The 17,120-nt window shown below is 62.3% G+C and overlaps 1 protein-coding gene, 1 non-coding gene and 1 pseudogene across 2 annotated transcripts; all 3 read right to left on the minus strand.

Moving 5' to 3' along the window:
• Window positions 1–6,606: 6,606 nt before the first annotated feature.
• On the minus strand, window positions 6,607–14,777 carry LOC118614908 (homeobox protein PKNOX1-like). Its single transcript, XM_036238095.1, has 4 exons — window positions 14,202–14,777; window positions 12,209–12,285; window positions 10,128–10,300; window positions 6,607–9,599 (listed from the first exon to the last, which is right to left on the minus strand). Exons 1-4 carry the CDS (start codon window positions 14,229–14,231, stop codon window positions 9,388–9,390), a joined length of 492 nt encoding a protein of 163 aa, XP_036093988.1. The 5' UTR covers window positions 14,232–14,777; the 3' UTR covers window positions 6,607–9,387.
• On the minus strand, window positions 13,847–13,965 carry LOC118614927 (annotated as a pseudogene).
• On the minus strand, window positions 13,975–14,047 carry TRNAV-CAC. Its single transcript has one exon. It is a non-coding gene; the product is annotated as a tRNA-Val (tRNA).
• Window positions 14,778–17,120: the final 2,343 nt, after the last annotated feature.

Consider the following 17,120-nt stretch of genomic DNA (forward strand, 5'->3'; position numbering starts at 1 on the left):
GACGGTGCACCCGCCCACGTGAGGGAGTGAAACAGGGAAGAGGAAACGGGCTCCCGCCGGCGAGGTGGGGAGGGGGGCACCCAGAATGGCGGGGACATTCCAGGACAACAGGGCCAGGCAGACGGATTGCAAGAGAGAGACGGGGGGGCCCAGGAGTGATGCTTCTGGGGGAAGCAAACACGGTCGAGGGTCTGCACACACAGCGAGAGGGCCACAGCCTGGCGGGGGGGGGGGGGGCTGCGCTGTACCCGGAAAACGACGCGCACAGAGACAACAGCAAGGTGCCGTGAGGAGCGTGGTTACAGGACCTGACACGAGGCTGGGAGCGAGTCGCCAGCCCTGCCCACGTCCGCCGAGTACCGACGTGCCCCAGACTCAACGCTGTCGGGTCAGGATTGTGTCGGCACCGGGGAGGGGCAGGCGAGCAGCGCCTTCCACAGGGGGACGCTGACAGACACCACCCCTCACCCTGAGAAGGCGGCGTGGGCGTGGGGAGACACGGCACTCGCGTGGGACCCAGCCGAGGGCTGTAGGCGGCTGGCCCTGCAGCAGCGGGCACCTGGGGCGGCCCGATCTTTCTCATTATAAGCCAGCCGCCGGGAACTATCCGACTGCATCTGAATGCGCTTGGAGAAAGGAAAACATCTTGGAGGGACTCGAGACTCACTCCTCTCCTCCAGGCCCCGGGGAGCCCCTGAGCAGACGGATGGAACAGCGCCCTCTGGTGGCCACGGTCCGGTCCTGTCTTTGCGAGATCGCGGCTGGGTCTGCAGCCTACCTTTCCGCGGCAAAGCTGATGCTCAGCACCTTTCAGGGTGGCAGTTCCATCGGCTGGTCCTTGGGTACCACTGAGCAGACAGGGCGGCCTCATGGTCAGCGTGAGGCTCAGAGCCAGCCGCACCCAATCCGCCCCAGCCTGTGCCCGGCCTCGGGGGCTGCACCGTGAGGCCGCTGGGGACGAACCTCCCCAGAGGCCCCTCATCCGGGCTGCAGGGCGCATTGAGGACGGCAGCCCCAAAGGCCCGTCCTCATTCCCCGCTCGCTGGCGCAGCCACAAGGGCTGTGGGCGGGGCCGGCGCCTGTCAACAGCGGCCCGCATGGGGCGCGAGTCCTGCCACGGTCAGGAGCCTCTGGGTTGGACTGCGGCGTGAGCTGCCTCCTGCGTGCCCATCCGCGGATGCTCGGAGCAGCAGGCCTTGCAGGAAAAGCCTCCTCTGGAGGCCCAGCCTCCTTTCTCTGCGTCCTTGGCACTGATGGCCCCTGCCCAGCTGGGTGTGCCTTCTGAGACGGCTGGTTCCTCACTCGGCAACTGTTTGCCAGTCGTCCTGTGCCTGAGCGTCCTGGGGGCACCACGGAGCACCTCGCTCTGCCAGGCCGTGGCAGGGAGCCCCCAGTCTCCCCTCCAAACCAGGCTCTGAGGGGCCGTCAGGACTGCAAAGCCAGCAGGAAGTGTGCGTAGCCCCCAGGGGAGACTTCTGTTTGGTGACCTGAGCGTGTGCAATTTGTCAAGAGGATGGTGGCAGGTAGCCCAAACGATGCCACCCCTCTCCCCACAAACATCGGGTCCTGACCCCTGGCACCTGAGAACATTCCTCATTAGGAAAGTCTTTGCAGGTGTGACGAGGTTAAGGCCTCATGTGGAGAGCACCGAGCGTTACCAGGGGGGCCTGGGTGCCCTCGCGTGTGGAGCAGAAGGTCCTCGTGACGGAGAAGCAAAGGGACGTTTGAGGCTCAGACACGGGGAGCCCGTGTGACCGCAGAGGCAGGGACCGCAGCGGTGCCGCCACAAGCCAGGTGACAGCGAGTCCCTGTCTCCGAGGGGCAGGAAGGGCCCTCCCCTAGAGCCATCACGGGAGGCACGGCCCCGCCGACGCCTGGGTTGCAGGCTCGGGGCCCCCGACTGCTGCTCAGACCACCCGGCTTGTCACTTTCTCGGCGGCCCCCCCGGGAACGAGGCCGAGCCCGTGGAGTCGTCAGCACGACGTGTCGCCGATTTACGGGAATGTCTCTGGCACCTGCGGAGGTGGAGAGAGTGACAGCCACTCGGTGCGGACCGCCCCAGGGCGGCGGGGCCGTGGGGCTTTCTGGTGGCGTTCCGGAAAGCCCCCTGCCGCGGGGGGGGGTGGTCATGCTCCGTGCACCCCTGGTCCTCACTCCGTGGCCCCGAGTCTGAGCGCCACGGGCGTCCTGCCCCGCCGGACGTGCCCCTCTGCCACCCGTGCTCCGCCCAGCATGCTGTCGAGACCTCCGCGGACGGCCGTGGCACCCGCTCGCGCGCCGGAGCGGGCCGCACGCCGTCACCCGCCTCCCGTCGAGGGCGTTCCAGCCGCGTCCAGGGTTCCGCTCTCACCGTCGCCCTGGAGGGCGGCACCAGCAGCATGCGGGCCCGGGGGCTCCCACGGGAGACCCTCATCCCTGCCGCGTGCGCCACGGCGGTCGGGTGCCGCTCACAGCGGGGCCCAGCCCCCCACCTGGAGCAGCTCACACCCAGGACAGATGGCCGTGGGGCTCGTCCCCTGCGGCGGGGGCCGCCGTAACCAAACACCCCACACGGGCGGCCGAACAGCAGGCGCGTCCCTCACAGTCTGGGGAGAGGCCCAGGGTCCAGGCGTGGGCAGCTGCTTCCTCTGAGGCTGGGACGGAGGACCTCCCCGTCTCCCGGCTTCTGGGGGTCACTATCTTGTGGTTCCTTGTGGAAGCAGCACCCCGATCTTGGCCTCTGTCTCCACGTGGTGCCCCCTATGTCCTAACTACCTGTCATAAAGACCCAAGTCACTGGGTCACGGCCCGCCCTGGTGACCTCATCTTGGCCGATTCATCTGGGATGCGGTTGCGCCGTGAGGTAATTGTGAGCCTGTGCCCAGCGGCCTCACGGGCACGTGCCGGGACCCCAGGGCGCGCGGCGGCCGCCTTCGGTCCTCACCTGTCACCAGCGTCACAGCCACCACACGCCGCTCTGGGTTCAGATGGTGACGTCGCCCCGCTGCAAGGGGAGGGGACTCGCCTGATGGACGAGTCCTGGAGGGGCCGTGGCCCTGGGAATGCTGCTGTGGCCCCTGAGGAGTGTAACCTGCCCAGGACCCCGGGCACGCGGACACGGGGCACTCCCCCAGAGTCAGGCGCCGGGATGGCTCCCACCCGCTCCGGGCGAGGCAGGGGGCAGAGCCACAGCCCCCACGTCACCTCCAAGCCCTGCTCCTCCGTGACTCCCCCATCAGCTGGGGGCTTCCGCGCGGAGCCCACTGTGCATCCGCTCTGGGCCTGACGGGCCCACCTGCTGCAGGCCCCCTAACCCCCCACCCCCACCCTGCACCGCGTGTGTCCTGGGGACACGGGTTTGTGTGTTCCCCATTTAACTAATGGGGAGCAGGTGGTTCTGCTTTCTTCTCCATTAGAACCAAACTAAAACCCCGTTTTCCACACCACTTTGTGGCTCCGCCCCCCCTTTTGGATGGGGCCGTGAGGAGAAGGGAGTCACACGGAACCTTGACACCTCCGGCTTCGAGCGCTGCGGCCACAGGGCCGCCAGGCGGTTCATGCCGAGCGGGACAAGCCCCCCAAAGTGGGATGGGACGTAGCCTGGAGCCCCCTGGCTGAGGGGGAGGGGCCCTGCATGCGGTGGGGCCACAGGGGAGTCAGCGCAGCCTCACAGACGCTGCGGGAACCAGGCCGCGGGGCAGGGCCCCCTGGAGGCGTGCGGGCATGCCACCCCGCCCGACCAGCCCGCCGCCCCTCCCTTCTGCAAAGCCAAAGCCAGGATCCACAGGGGTAGCACCCCGCCGCACCCCCCAACAGAGAAGCGAGGAGGGGGCCTGGGGGCAGCAAACGCTTCCGACCCTGGCAAGACCCCGCCCGAGACCCCGCCAGGGACAGGGCCTGGCAGGAGGGGGCAGGGTCGCCAAGCCCGAGCCCTGAGCCCTGGACCCAGGACCTGCTGCCACTGAGGCTGAACCAGACGCCCTGCCTGGGCCTCGGGCCTTTGCGGCGGGTGCACGAGCGGAGACCACCACGGCGGCTGAGGCGTGAGGCTCAGGTGAGCTGCACCGGCCCGCAGCCACGGCGGGCAGGAGCACGCAGCATCTGAGGGCCACGGAGGCGACGAGGAGCCCAGCCCAGCACGCGGGGTCACGCTGACTGCGCCCCGCACCGGCGTCCCGCCGGAAGGGTGCGTTTCGGGCTGCCGGCCGGTCGTCTGCTCTGGTCTCCGCTGTTCCACAGGAGAATCCAGCACTCGGCACAGAGTCCCGGACACAGGGCAAAGAAGACCCGCCGGTCACAGAGACGCATGCTGCCGTGACCGTCTGCGGGGGCCCCACGCGGCCGAGCGCTCTGGCCGACTGCGGGGCCAGGGCCTGGGTGCGCTGTGGCGCTGTCCCGGGGACGGCGACGTCCCGGCAGCCCTCGCCCGCCCCATAGCCTCCTGGTTCCCGCACCCACTTCCTGCGCCGGCCGGTCTTCCGGGGACGGGCCCCCCACTTCTTGCGCCGGCCGGTCTTCCGGGGACGGGCCCCCCACTTCCTGCGCCGGCCGGTCTTCCGGGGACGGGCCCCCCACTTCTTGTGCTGGCCGGTCTTCCGGGGACGGGCCCCCCACTTCCTGCGCCGGCCGGTCTTCCGGTTTTCCCTCCAGCAAGTGTCCTCCATCGCTTTTCTCTCGATGTCGGTCTTTTTCTTGTTGATTTTCAGGAATCCCCCTTAATCCTAAACATGAACTCCCCCTTGGCTCTAGGTGTAAAAAGGAGGGGCCCATGTGCTAGCCATGGCGCCTTTCCCTGAACAGAAGCCCCTTGGGGTCTGGCCCACCCACCAATGTTTTGACTTACAGTTGAGAAGACGTTTGGAGTCTTAGAAGGTCTTCCTCGCCCCAGGCCACATTATCTTCTGCTGTCACCCGACACCAAGCCACTGCCCTGTCCCCACGCTGTGACACTGCCTTTGTCAAAGCTCCAGGTGCCTCCAGCCCCCGGCCCCTTCCACAGACACCTCCATCCCTGCCTCTCTGGCTTGCCGCAGTCTGCAAGCTTGGGGCTGCACCGGCGCCCCCACAGCAAAGCCAGTAAGTAAGAGCTTTGCAGCGTACCTTGGACTACGGCTGTGTTGAGACAATGTTAGAAAAACTGAGTCAACATATAGCAAAATCCTTTAAAAATATTCCCGATTTTATCTACTAGGCATTTTCTAAAAACATCTAAGCAGCTAAAGCCATCAGCATCATCAAAATGTTCCTTTTGAACGTGCTGGGATAAAAGCACTCCTGGTTCGCAGTAAGGCCATTATTGGCTTTTCTGGGCTCAGGTCTTGGATTCCTTTAAATCGTCATGTAAAAATCAAACACCTGTACAAGGCAACACCTTCCAAAGAGCAGCTGTACGTAAAACACTGAGTTATTTAGACAAACGGCACTAACTAGTCCTCTGGGCCGACCAGGGCCGAGCTGGACCAGAGCCTGCGGGGCCAGGCAGCCCCGCGTCCTCCGTGGCAGGGCCGGCGCCGCTGGCCGGGGCGAGGCAGGACGTGGGCTTCCTCAGGGGGCCAGCCCGGGGCCCACGTGCCGCCTCCCAGCCCCGCACGCCCTGCACGGCGTCACCTGTGCCTCGACGCTGCGTGACCAGCTCTGCCAATTTCGTTTTAAAATGGTACAGCTATCTCGGGTCTCGGCGAAGGTACGAGGCTAACTGTAAAAAGGCAAAAATAATTTGTGCTGAGTTCCTTCTTAGAGTGTATACAGCAATGTATGTAGGCTAAACATAACGTACCTTTTTTAGGATGTCTGCATAACGTAACAAAATGTGAAACACTAAACATTGGATCCAAATCTATTTCTCATTTTCAGGATTTGCTGGGTCATTAACTTATTTACTCTTTGTCTCTGGATCAAATTTCATTAGTCATAAATACTACGTATAACCTCGAATAACCCTTATAAAGCAATTCCTTCCCTTTTACAAATGAAGCACTCAGAGCCTAGCGGTGACAGTCAAGGGCCGGCTGAGGTCTCACGTGGCCAGCTCTCACCTCTGACCTGAGGAGCCGGAGACAGCACAGTGACTTGCTTTCTGTCAAATCAATCAGGATTTCCTGAAACCACACACCTCAGGGCTGTGAGTCTTAACCTCCTGCAAGACTCACGATCTGTGGCGCGGAACAGTCTGCTGACGCACGCTGGCCCCTGAGCGCCGTCAGGGTCAGGGGTCACTGTCCTGCAGAGGAAACAGCGCTCCGGGCCTGTCCCCAAGTGCATGCCTCTGCGGGGGGTGGGGCAGTCCTGCCATGGGGTTTACAGTATGGACTTTGAGGGGCAGCACCTTACCGATGAGTCGTTTTCTTCTTGTTACTGTCAAAATAATTAGATTTATGACAAAATACAACAAAAAACAAAACTTTCCAATTTTTTCCTGGAAAAACAATGACTAAAGTAATTTAAGATTCTTGAAAATTAAATGGCTCTGAATTCTCCAGCGCAGTACAATCCTAATTTTTAAAATGTACAGGGGTCACTAAGAACCCACGTGTCTGTCACCAGCAAAACACGTCAGCAATCCGGATACTTAAAACGGAAAAGCAGCTTGCGGTGACATGAGCTTCAGAAAACAAAACATCCATAAAGCATGTTTCTATTTTTAATACTTTTGCTTTGATAAATCAATTGCTTCACAAAAATCCCTTTCAAAGACAACAATCCAAGAAAACATAGTTACAGTATTCACATTTTGAAGATTGTCAGTTCATAGACCAAACGTAACTAAAACGAAGGAAGATTGCGAGTTATGTCTGTCACTAATGCCGGAGGGGGGTCTTTCGCACCTTCCGAGTATGTCGGAGTTTGTCTAAAGAAAACAGTGCCCCGACGCTTTCTCGCACAGGTCAGAGTCGGGTGGCCCCGTGGGGCAGGCCACACGGAACCGGCTCCTGGAACTAGGCGCGAGGTCCGAGCAGCGCTGCCCTGGGCCTGTGAGCAGCCGGTGCCGGCTCCTTGCCCTCTGCATCCGGGACGAGCTCACACCTCTTACCATCCTGAGCCTGGAGGTTGAAGGCCGGGGAGCCTTGGGCCAGGAAGGGCCTGGGGTGTGCAAAGCCCTGGGGTGCAACGTGCACACCCTGGCTCTCAAAACACATCCAAAAGCGCCTTCCTAAGGGAAGAATTTAGCAAGTACTCAGCAGTCCCATCAAATCCTTTCGTTTATAACGGAGGCCCAGTGGGCGTACTGTACAGAACCTCTCGAAGGTCAGGGCTGCAGTTCTGTGGACCCCACCGGCCTGCCAGTCGGGGCCCGGGCACCGCGGGTGGTGTTGGCAGTGCCCTCGCCTGTGGCCTCGCCTCCCGCCCTGTGGACGCAGTGGGGGCTCAGGGCTTGTCAAGCCTCAGGCCAGGCTGGGTGGGTGAACCCCGACTCAGTCCCACATCCAAATGGACAGTGTATGCGGCCCTCAGCTAACCCCCGCCGCTCTGGTGCCCGCGGCTTGGGGGCTGTGGGGAGCCTACCTCTGCGACTGTTCCGCTTACCTGCCGAGCAGGGCCCTGCGGGGGCCTGGGGGGGGGGGGCGGGGACAGGGAGGTGGGGGACAGGGCGGCGGGAAGGAAAGGGAAGAAGGGCGGGCTGGCTTCTACGGGTCCTGCTTTGAACAAATCCAACAAGATTGGGATTTAAAGTGAAAAATGACCTTTCAATGTCTGTAGACTGAAAATATTAAAAACTGTTTATGAACAGGGAATGCAACAGCTGCTTAAAAATGTGACTTTCTCTCCAGAAAAGACAGTCAAGGTTTTCTTTCTAAAGTTCTGAAATATTTTTAAAGAAATTTCTATTACTTCTCAGTGCATCCTAGGTTATCCAGGAAGTACGTTTCTAGGATTAACTTCAATACATTTTTAAAGAAGAGCCGGTCCCAGGAAAACCTGCACTAGCTCAAAACATCCCTCCGAGGAGCCCTACTGCAGCCCGCTACCGCTGCGGAATCTCAAGAACCGATGACTCCCCACCATGAAGCCACCCCGTACAACGCGCCGAACCCCGGGCACCCCGCCACGACCCGCACGGACCTTCCTGATGGAGAAGGCGCCGTTTCTGAGAAAAAGCCCCACTCGTAAGCAAACGCATGAAAGCAAACCGACCAAAGTAAACAAAACCCAGTCTACGCTCTCGGTTCGTCTTGTCACCAAGAAACGGAAGCCGCAGCGTTTACCCCAGACCCCGTGTGACCGAGCCAGAGGGGACGGCTCGGGGAAGCCCGAAGCCCCACGGACACGGGGCGCGGGCGCGCGCGGCCAGCAGCAGGCGGGCCGGCGCCGCTCTCAGCCCTGTCCTGTCTGTCCCTGTCACTTCGTGGACCTCCATCACTTACGCAACGAAGCTGAACGTTGCTGACCGTGGGACAGAGGACGCTTTCTATTAGTTTGTAATGAACATTCTAGGAATAACATGGCCGACTGAAAACCTCTGAAACGATGCCAGCCACCATGGGGCAGTCACCATGTAACTCAGACGGAGGCGTGTGCGGTGAGAGCTGCTGCCTGGCTCCCGGCTGCTCGCCCCTTCCCTCGCCTACGTCCTATTTAGATGTGTTTAGGTCAAGTGTGAAATGCAATCTGAGCATTTACAGATAAACTGAAATTTGAAGATATCAAAATTTCATTAAATCGCTGTTTCTTTTATGGTAGTAACTGTAGATTACTACCCGAACTTAACTGGGGGCAGGTTCGTTAAATTTGGTCAATTCGGAACACTCCAAATTGAGATAGTAAGCGTGTATGGTTTCCTCTCTAGAAATTTTATCCTCAATATAGTCATAATCCAATTCATAACGAATTTATAAAAATAGCTTTTTATCCAATAATTCCAGCAAGGTAAAAATAGGAGTTTCTTTTTATATATAGCAAACGAAACAGGCTCACTGAACACGCGAGAACTCGAACCGCGTTCGCGCCGCCGCACGTCCCGCGAGGTCACGCCCGGGGCGGCGCGGCGTCCTGTCCTGTCCTGTCCGCCCCGCTCCGCCGGGGAAGGTGCAGCAGCTGCTTCCGCTGCGGGCTGCGCGCACACCGGCCCGAGGCCTGCTCCGCCCGCGGGACTCGGTTAAAACCGCGTCGCGTCGTTTTCTGGAAAATGGCAGCACTCTTCCTTAATCTAGTTAGGGCTCATGGGGGCGTTTGTCATTCATCACATGTTTAGCGTTAAACCTTCCAAGAATCTCCTCGAACCCCCGACACACACACGCGCGCACACAGCGTGAGAGACGTCGCTCTGGAAGCTCACCGCGCAATACAAAAGTGCACTCTCCACATCTACGTATAAACAGGCTAGAAACGGACTGTGTAAAACGTTTGCTGTGCAAACCGGGGGGAGCCAGGCCCCGCCCTGGGCCCTGGCGCCGGGGCCTGGCGCCCGCCCTACTGCAGAGAGTCGCTGTTCTCCAGGACCAGCCCGCCGATGTGCGCGGGGGCCAGCGCGGCCCCGCCGGGCCCCGGGCTGTCCACGGACTCGTCCTCGCTCTGCTCGGCCATCATGACTTGCTGCACGGCCAGGGTGGCCCCGTCCGAGGACAGCGACTGCAGGCTGTCCACACTCACGCTCACGGGCGTGCTGATCGTCACGACGGCTCCTGCGGCAGAAGGGGGTGGTCACCACGCTCTGCCCCCCAGCGGGGTGCTGTTCACTCGCCTGACCTCGCCTCGAGACCCCTGTGAGTCTCTGGGTCTCTCGGCAGGGACTTGGGGAGTGGTCTCGAGCACGGGCCTCAGCGCTCGCTGACGGTCTTGGGGGTCAGAGCGGAAATACCGAGTTCCGCGAGAACACGAGCGACCAGCGGGCGGGGGCCAGGGCGAGAGGGGCGGCGCCCCCTGTGGCCCGAGGCCCGGCGAGGCGAGCGCGGAGCAGGGCGCCCGCAGGCCTTGGGTGTGGCCCGTGCCTCCCGTGCATGTTGTCTCGGTCCCCGTGGGCCCCTCCCTCACGGGCACCGAGCGCCGCGCCCGGGAACCGCCTCCCTCACGTCTCAGAGGCAAAAGCGGCCGCGGCACGCACCTCGATCCCCGGCCCGAGCTCGCGGGGCCCGACGGCCGGCAAGCGCCTCTGGCCCGTGGCCACCCCCGCCCCGCGGTGTCCCCGCACGCGCGCCCGGGCCGGCCCGTACCTTCCGACATGGCGAGCTCGCCGGGCGGCGGCTGAGCGGCCCCCGACGCGATGGAGTCCGGCCAGAACCTCTGCACCGGCCGGTTCTGGGCCGTCTTCTTCTTCGTCTTCGGAGTCTCCGAGCAGCTGGAGTCCAGCATCGGCTGCAGGATCCGCCTCCGGGCGTTGATGAACCTGGGCGGGGGGCCGACAGAGGGGCCGCCGTCACCAGCAGCCGCTCCAGCGGCCGCCCGCAGGAGCGACGCGCCCCGGCCCCAGCCGCCGCATCGCAGCACGAGAAACGCGGCGACGCAGACTCCGTTCAGACACCCGGCGCCGTGGCGAGCATTCCGTCCACGGGGCCAGAGAAGCAGGGCCTGCTGGCCTCGCAGGGATCCACATGAGTAAAGACCAGCTCGCCGTGCCCCCCGGTTTTCACTTCGGCTGGTTTGGTCGTTTGTGGACTCGCTGGTCTTTATGACAGTGATGCCACCGTCACGGCTGTGAACGTGATGCTATTTTCTCTAAGGAAGAGAAAGGTTTACGCGGCAAAACTACATCCCGGGCGGCCTGTGTCTCTGCCTGCGGGTCCTTGGGTATGACGGGCCTCACCCTGGAGCACGCAGGTGTGACTCTGCGCGTGACCAGAGGTCCCTGTCACACAGCAGGACCCCGAGCAAGAGACCGGTCGGCAGCCCCGTGGTCCCCCAGACCTGCCTCTCCACCCTCAGGCAAAGCCGCCGCGAGGCGGAGGCGGGGCCGACAGTGAGTGTGTTCAGACATAGGCCAAGACGCAGTTTTGTGAGCACGCGAGGAAACGAAAGGTCACAGAGTAAATTCGCTACAAGTAACTAAAAGATCTTGGAAATTTTAGAATTTATGAAAGTCACATTATTAAACTGTTCTTGGAAATTTTAGAATTTATGAAAGTCACATTATTAAACTGTTGGTAATTTAACAAATTAAAGGTTAATGTTAAACTTTCCAGATAATTCTGTGAACAACACAGAGCACTACATTAGGGAGCACGAAGAAGTCAATAAACAAAGAAAAGTAAGGAGACGGTGACAGGGTGGCAAAAGCAAGGGATGAGCCAAGCCATCCATCCATCCCTCCATCCATCCATCCATCCCTCCCTCCATCCATCCATCCATCCGTCCGTCCGTCCATCACTATCGTGACTGAACCACACAAGAACAGCGAGGCACAAACTCCACCGCGACAACGCACTTAGAATTCTGGTAACGCTATTTAACAGTAGCAGGAAGTAATCCAAGCAGTGCGGTCTCTAATTGCTGCCCACATCAGAAACGACGGCTCGAAGGCAGGTAACAGATGTTTAATGCGACGCCGAAGCACACCTTCTGCACGTGTAACTGCGTGAACTGGAAGAGTCTATTTATCGTTCACACTGGAACTCGTCTGACCTTCGGGTTCACGTGATAACGGTTAGAACGAGCAGGCGACCGTGCCGCCAGGGGTGGACTGTGCTTTCTTTCCTTTCCCACATGCCAATTATTAAGCCGAACTCATTTCCCAAGCACACCCCAGCCCTGCACACCACTTACAACTGGGCTGCCCTCAGTGAGGGGAAAACACGGGGCCGGGGTCCAGGTGTCCCCGTCACGTGGGGCCCGAGAGCTGGAGCAGGACGTCTCGCTGCTAAAGCAAACGTCTCCCTGGGCAGGGCCCCTACCTGGACGCCGGGGGGCTGCCTCCCCCAATCACTGCCTCCCCCAATCACAGCCGACAGCGGGACGCGAGGTTTGGAAAGGTGGGAGGCTGCAGAGGGGGCCGCCCCTGTCACCATACCTCACCTCTGCCATCCACTGCCCAGAGCATCAGCGCCCCGAGGTCACCCGGCCGAGAAACCTCTCTACTCGGGCAAGCGGGGCGTGGCCGAAAGGCCCGCAGCGAGGGGAGCTGGCAGCGTGCTGGCCCCCGGCGCGTGTTCCTGAGGGCCCTGCCGCCGCCCCAGCCCTCAGGCAGGAGCTCTGCGGGGTAAAGGAATCCGTGTTTTCCGCCACACTCTGCTATTTGTCGGCGGCAGCGTTTCCAGGTGTTCGTGACTGACGGGCGCCACGAGGAAGGCGGCATGCTCACCAGTTGTTAACTTGCAGCAGCGTCAAATTCGTCTGGGCGGCAATCTGCTTTTTCTCATCTTCCGTCGGGTAGGGATGCTAAAAACAAAAAGAAGGGTTACCGTGAACCTCGGTTTACAAAGGAGCTCAGATGACCCCGGTGAACAGGCATGCGGACGGTCGCGTGTGAACAGCCGACAAGCGACACTCCTGCTTCTGGTTAAAACCTAACCGCAGTCTCGCGATTCTCTGAGAACCGCGGCAGCTGGTCAAAGCCCCGGCGACGGGGTGCCACCCCCCCGGCACCGTCCTCAGCACGGCATGCCATCTGGAGTCTTCCCGTCAAGGTTCCTGAGGTGTAACTGTGAGCGAAACCGGCACCCACGTCAAGTGAGTAAACAGTCGTGTTCCGACCCACGAAACCTCGGCACCCACTACCGGACGCCTCACGATGGCCCTGCAGACGGACACATTTCTAGACGTGGTCGCTTTGTTCCTTCTCCAGGTCCTGCTGGTGGGGGCGGCTCGGCGAAGAACAGATGCCCGAGGAGGCAGAGGCTGGGGCCCGGCACTCGGGGGGAGCAGCGCGGCTGCTCTGGGGGACACCACGTGCCTGTTCAAAGCCGGGAGCCACTCTCCCTGGGTCCTTACCCCTTGGGAAAGGAGCCCGAAGCCAACCCAAGGGAAGGGGGAGGACGGACAGTGACAAGGTTTAAACCCAGAGAGAGGAGGTGGCCAAGGTCGGGTGCTGCTCTCAGGGCTCACGGTAGGGGCAAGGGCAAGGGCAGGCCCGGGCAGCGGTCACCCGATTAGGGGTGAAGGTGGGGAAGGGCACGAGACGTGGGCCCAACGGGGCATGTCCAGTGACAGCAACGGCGCCAGGACGGACACAAAGAAGAAGAGCCCAGCAAGGAGCCGGCAGTGGGGACCACGGCAGGGAAGGGAGGGGGCGGGGCCGGGCCAGGGCCGCTGAGGGAGCAGGCGGCCGCATGCACGCAGACAACCCTGGCTGCATGGCAGCTCACGAGGACAGTGGGGTGCCCCGCGACCTCCTTCCCCCCTGACCGCGGAGACGGTGCCAGCGCCCCATGGGCTCCCCGGACCTGGGCACCCCGGCGGCACAGCCGGGAGCACCCTCCCCGCCTCCGTCCCCACCGCCCCTCCGGCAGCCAAGCTGGATGGTCCTGGCCCTGGCTGCGGGCCTGGATGGCACTCCCGAGCCGCTCGGGGTCACACGCCACCCCTGAGGTCGGCGGGGTGAGGACTGGGGGGCTCAGCCCGGCGGGCAGCGTGTTCGTCCCACTGAGACCATGGACAAGTGTGCTTCCCGAGACAGGACGTGCTCCCGGGGGGCTGGCCGAGCTCCCCCTCGGGCTGCGAGCCGCCCCCCCACCCCGCCCGTGCCCAGCTCCCTGCTCCGCCTTGGACCTCGGCGCGTCTTCCTTACGAGCCCAGCACGGAAGGCCGCTGCTTCCCAAGGCTGCGCCCACACGCTCCTTGTCTGCCCACCTCCGCCGCTGACCTGACCTCCCGTCGCCCGAGTCGCCCTCACGCGCACGCGTACGAGGACCACGTGTCCAACTGGGCCCTTTCCACCGGTGGTGCCTCGTGTACTTTAAGTTTCTTTCTTTCTTTTTTTTTTTTTTTTAATTATTATTTACGCCTACGGCACCTGGTCTTCCTGGGTGGTCTCCCATCCAAGCACTAACCAGGCCCGACCCTGCTTAGCTTCCGAGATCAGACGGGATCGGGCTCGTTCAGGGTGGCGTGGCCGTGGACCAGGGACCGTGGCTCCACTGGGGCGCGAACCCAGGCCCTTCTGCGTGTGAAGCAGTCGTGCTGACCGCTGCACTGTGGAGCCACGTGCTACTCGAAGTTCCTTGCAGCGATATCCTCCCCTTTGGGGTAACCCTCCCTTCTGTCCCATGCTCGACCCATGTGGACAGTTAAAAAAACACAGACACTGAGAAGCAGGCCTACCCCCAGAAAACGAGCCCAGGGCACGGCGTCCTTACCCCGATGTGCTGGAAGAGCCAGGAGCGCATGACGCTGGTGGCGTGCTTCGGCAGGACGCCGCGCTTGTTCTTGGACGAGCCGTCGTCTTGGTGCAAGAGGCTCAGGTCCTGGTTTAACTGTAACTGCAGCTTTGAAGCAATTGAAAAATAACATCAGAAAGCACAGAAAATTAGGACGTCGCGACAGCTCGCGACCACAGACCGGGAGGGTGAGCGGGGACCGTGGGGCGAGCGCCGTCTGCACACACTCTCAGGCTGCGCGTCCCGCCCCTGCGGCCCCGTGGGACAGAGAGGAGGCCGAGCCGCTGGCCCTGCGGTCTCGCATCTCGCTTCCTCCCGCGATGGACCTGGGGACATCCGCGTGCCCGGCCTCAAGCACTTCACGCAGCCACTGGGAGGCGGCGAGGAGGCCGGAAGCGCCGCTGCCTGGAGGTACGGGGACAGTGTGCAGATGAGGGGTTGGGGCGCAGGCTGGGGGGCCGCCTCTGCCCGGGGGGCCTGCGCCCCACTGACGAAGGACACGGCTTCCCCCGCCATGGGGGGAAAGTGCGAGGCGCCTCCTGTCGGCTCTGCCACCAGAGGCGAGCAGGCGCTTCGGGCCGCGGGGCGGTCCCCGGGGTGAGGGGGGGCGCTGTCGGCAGCAGTCGCCTTGAGCGCGGGGCCTGGGACGGCCCGCGCTGGGACAGGGTCGGGACCGCGCAGGCCCGCGGACGCGGCTGCACTGGGGGCCTCGGTGCACGTCGGGGACACCTCTGCTGTCGCCCTTAGAGCCGACGCGTGAATCTGACTCCGCGGGTAAAGCGCACCCACGCCCCCAGGCCCACGTCACCGCAGTGTACTCGCAGACACGGTTTAAGGACCTGGGAGCTCACTCGGGAGAGGCTGTTGCCATGTTACTTGTGTTTCCTCTGCGTTTACATCGTTTAAATATATCGTTAAAAAGCCCAAACGCCAACAACCAGACAGACAGAACTAGTGACTTAAAGGAGACGGCGAGACCACGAACTCGAGACGGCTACGAACGCGTAATCATTTCTGGAGCCAAAGCAAACGGCACCACGCCCGCCCCACGCCCACGCCCACGCCCACGCCCACGCGTACGGGAAAGCGGCTTCCGAAGCTCCTCCCGGGCGCCTGGGTCGCGCTGTAACTTGCTCGCCTCGTCTGCCTCGTCTGACACATGACACCCTTCACAGACGTCGGCATGGGCCTCACTATTGCTGTTAAAGCAAACGCGGGCTCATACACCGGCGAAGCGACGACTCGACTTCCTGGGTGCCTCCGGGAGGGGCTGGGGACCACCAACCACGCGGAGACGGGGCGGCAAGCGGGCCTGAGAGGACGCTGGCCCCCTCGCCCCCACCGAGCCCCAGCAAGGCCCGGGACTGGGCACCGTGGGGATTCGAAGGCCTAGGGAACTGGCTGGAGGTCTGTTTAAGAGGCGGTGAGCCCCCAGCTCTCCCCCAGCACCCTCTGCGACGGCTGATCTGCCTCCCCCCACCGGCGGGAGACTCGAGGTTTCTCTCCCAGGAAAGCCTCCGGGGGCTGTGCACGCAGGGCCGGTGTGCGCAGCTGGAGGTGGGAGCGGGGCGTGGGCGGCAGGACCGTCTGCACGTGAGACGCGGCGTCGGCTCGTTCGGCCCCCGCGCCTGCTCCCGCGCAGGCGGAGGTCAGAGAGCCCTCCTCCGGGGAAACGGGAGACGCGGCCGCGGACGGGCGGGATGCGGCCAGCCGGCCACCGCCCGGCACGCGACGGGGGCCAAACCGCTGTCCGGCAGTCCACGTTTATATTTACGAGGGCGGCTAAGTGTCCCCAAACACCTGAAAGCCTCCATCACAAAAGCAGACACCAGAGTGAATGACCTTTGAGATGCAGAGAAAACAAACAATGTGAAAACAAAGAAAACTTGGACCATCCGTGAACCAGAAGTAGGATGCGCAGAGTCTTCGAAATTAAAACTATGCTAAACCTTTAAACTTAACATAAAGGAAATCTCGCAGAAAGTGGACGAAAACTCAAGAATGGGATACGAATACAAAAAGGCACAGAAATCAAGAGCGGGTTCGGGAAGGCTGACGGCAGCTGCGAGGCCCCGGGGGAGCCTGCATGCGGGGGTGGGGGAAGGGCTGCCACATGGAGATCGGGGACCACCCGGGACGAAAGGCCCTTCCGCGCGCTCGGCGCCCAGCTCAGAAAAGCCGCGTCTGAAGGAGGGGGCCACAGAAGCCCAAGAACCCCAACTCTGCCCAAAGAAGAAGGAAGAACGGAGCCCAGAGCGGCCCACGTAACGTGCCGGTTCCACTCAAAGCGCGGCCGCCGGGCCCTTTGCCGGCCTAGTCACTCCTGCTAGGACCTGAGCGGCTCCTCCCTCTGGCTCCTCCGCCCTGCCGCCTTGGAGGGAATGACAACGGGGAGGACAGGACGGGTAAGGACCAGGGCGCCGCGGCCACCGCGGGCCACACAGGGGCAGCTCGCCAGTGGCAGCGAGGCAGTGAGGCTCGCCAGCCCGCTGGAGGGAGCAGGGAGCCACGCCGTGTTTGTGGTCACAGGGTGTTTGCTATTTACACGAGCAAGAGGATGCGCGAACCCCAGCGCCCATGAATGGTGCGTGAACCCCAGCGCCTACGGCCCCTGGCTCAATGGTCCTCCCCCCCCCCCCCGAAGCTCACTTCACCATGAGGCAACAGTGCAAAGCGGGCCTGCCTCACAAGCACCTACTGTCAGCGGGGACCCAGGGCGGCTCCGGTGGGTCTAGCTCCCGCCCCCTGGCCCGTGTTCCCTGGACCTGGGAGGTTGCCCTGCGGCCCGGCCTGGGCCCCTGTGTGCCCAGATGGCCCAGTGCAGCGCCCAGCGAGACTCTGTCCAACGTGACCCTCTATGAAGTCAAAGGCAGGAGCCTCGATGGGCCTGCAGCCGGC

This window comes from Rousettus aegyptiacus, unplaced genomic scaffold, assembly GCF_014176215.1.
Source record: "Rousettus aegyptiacus isolate mRouAeg1 unplaced genomic scaffold, mRouAeg1.p scaffold_m13_p_20, whole genome shotgun sequence".
NCBI classification, from domain to species: domain Eukaryota; kingdom Metazoa; phylum Chordata; class Mammalia; order Chiroptera; family Pteropodidae; genus Rousettus; species Rousettus aegyptiacus.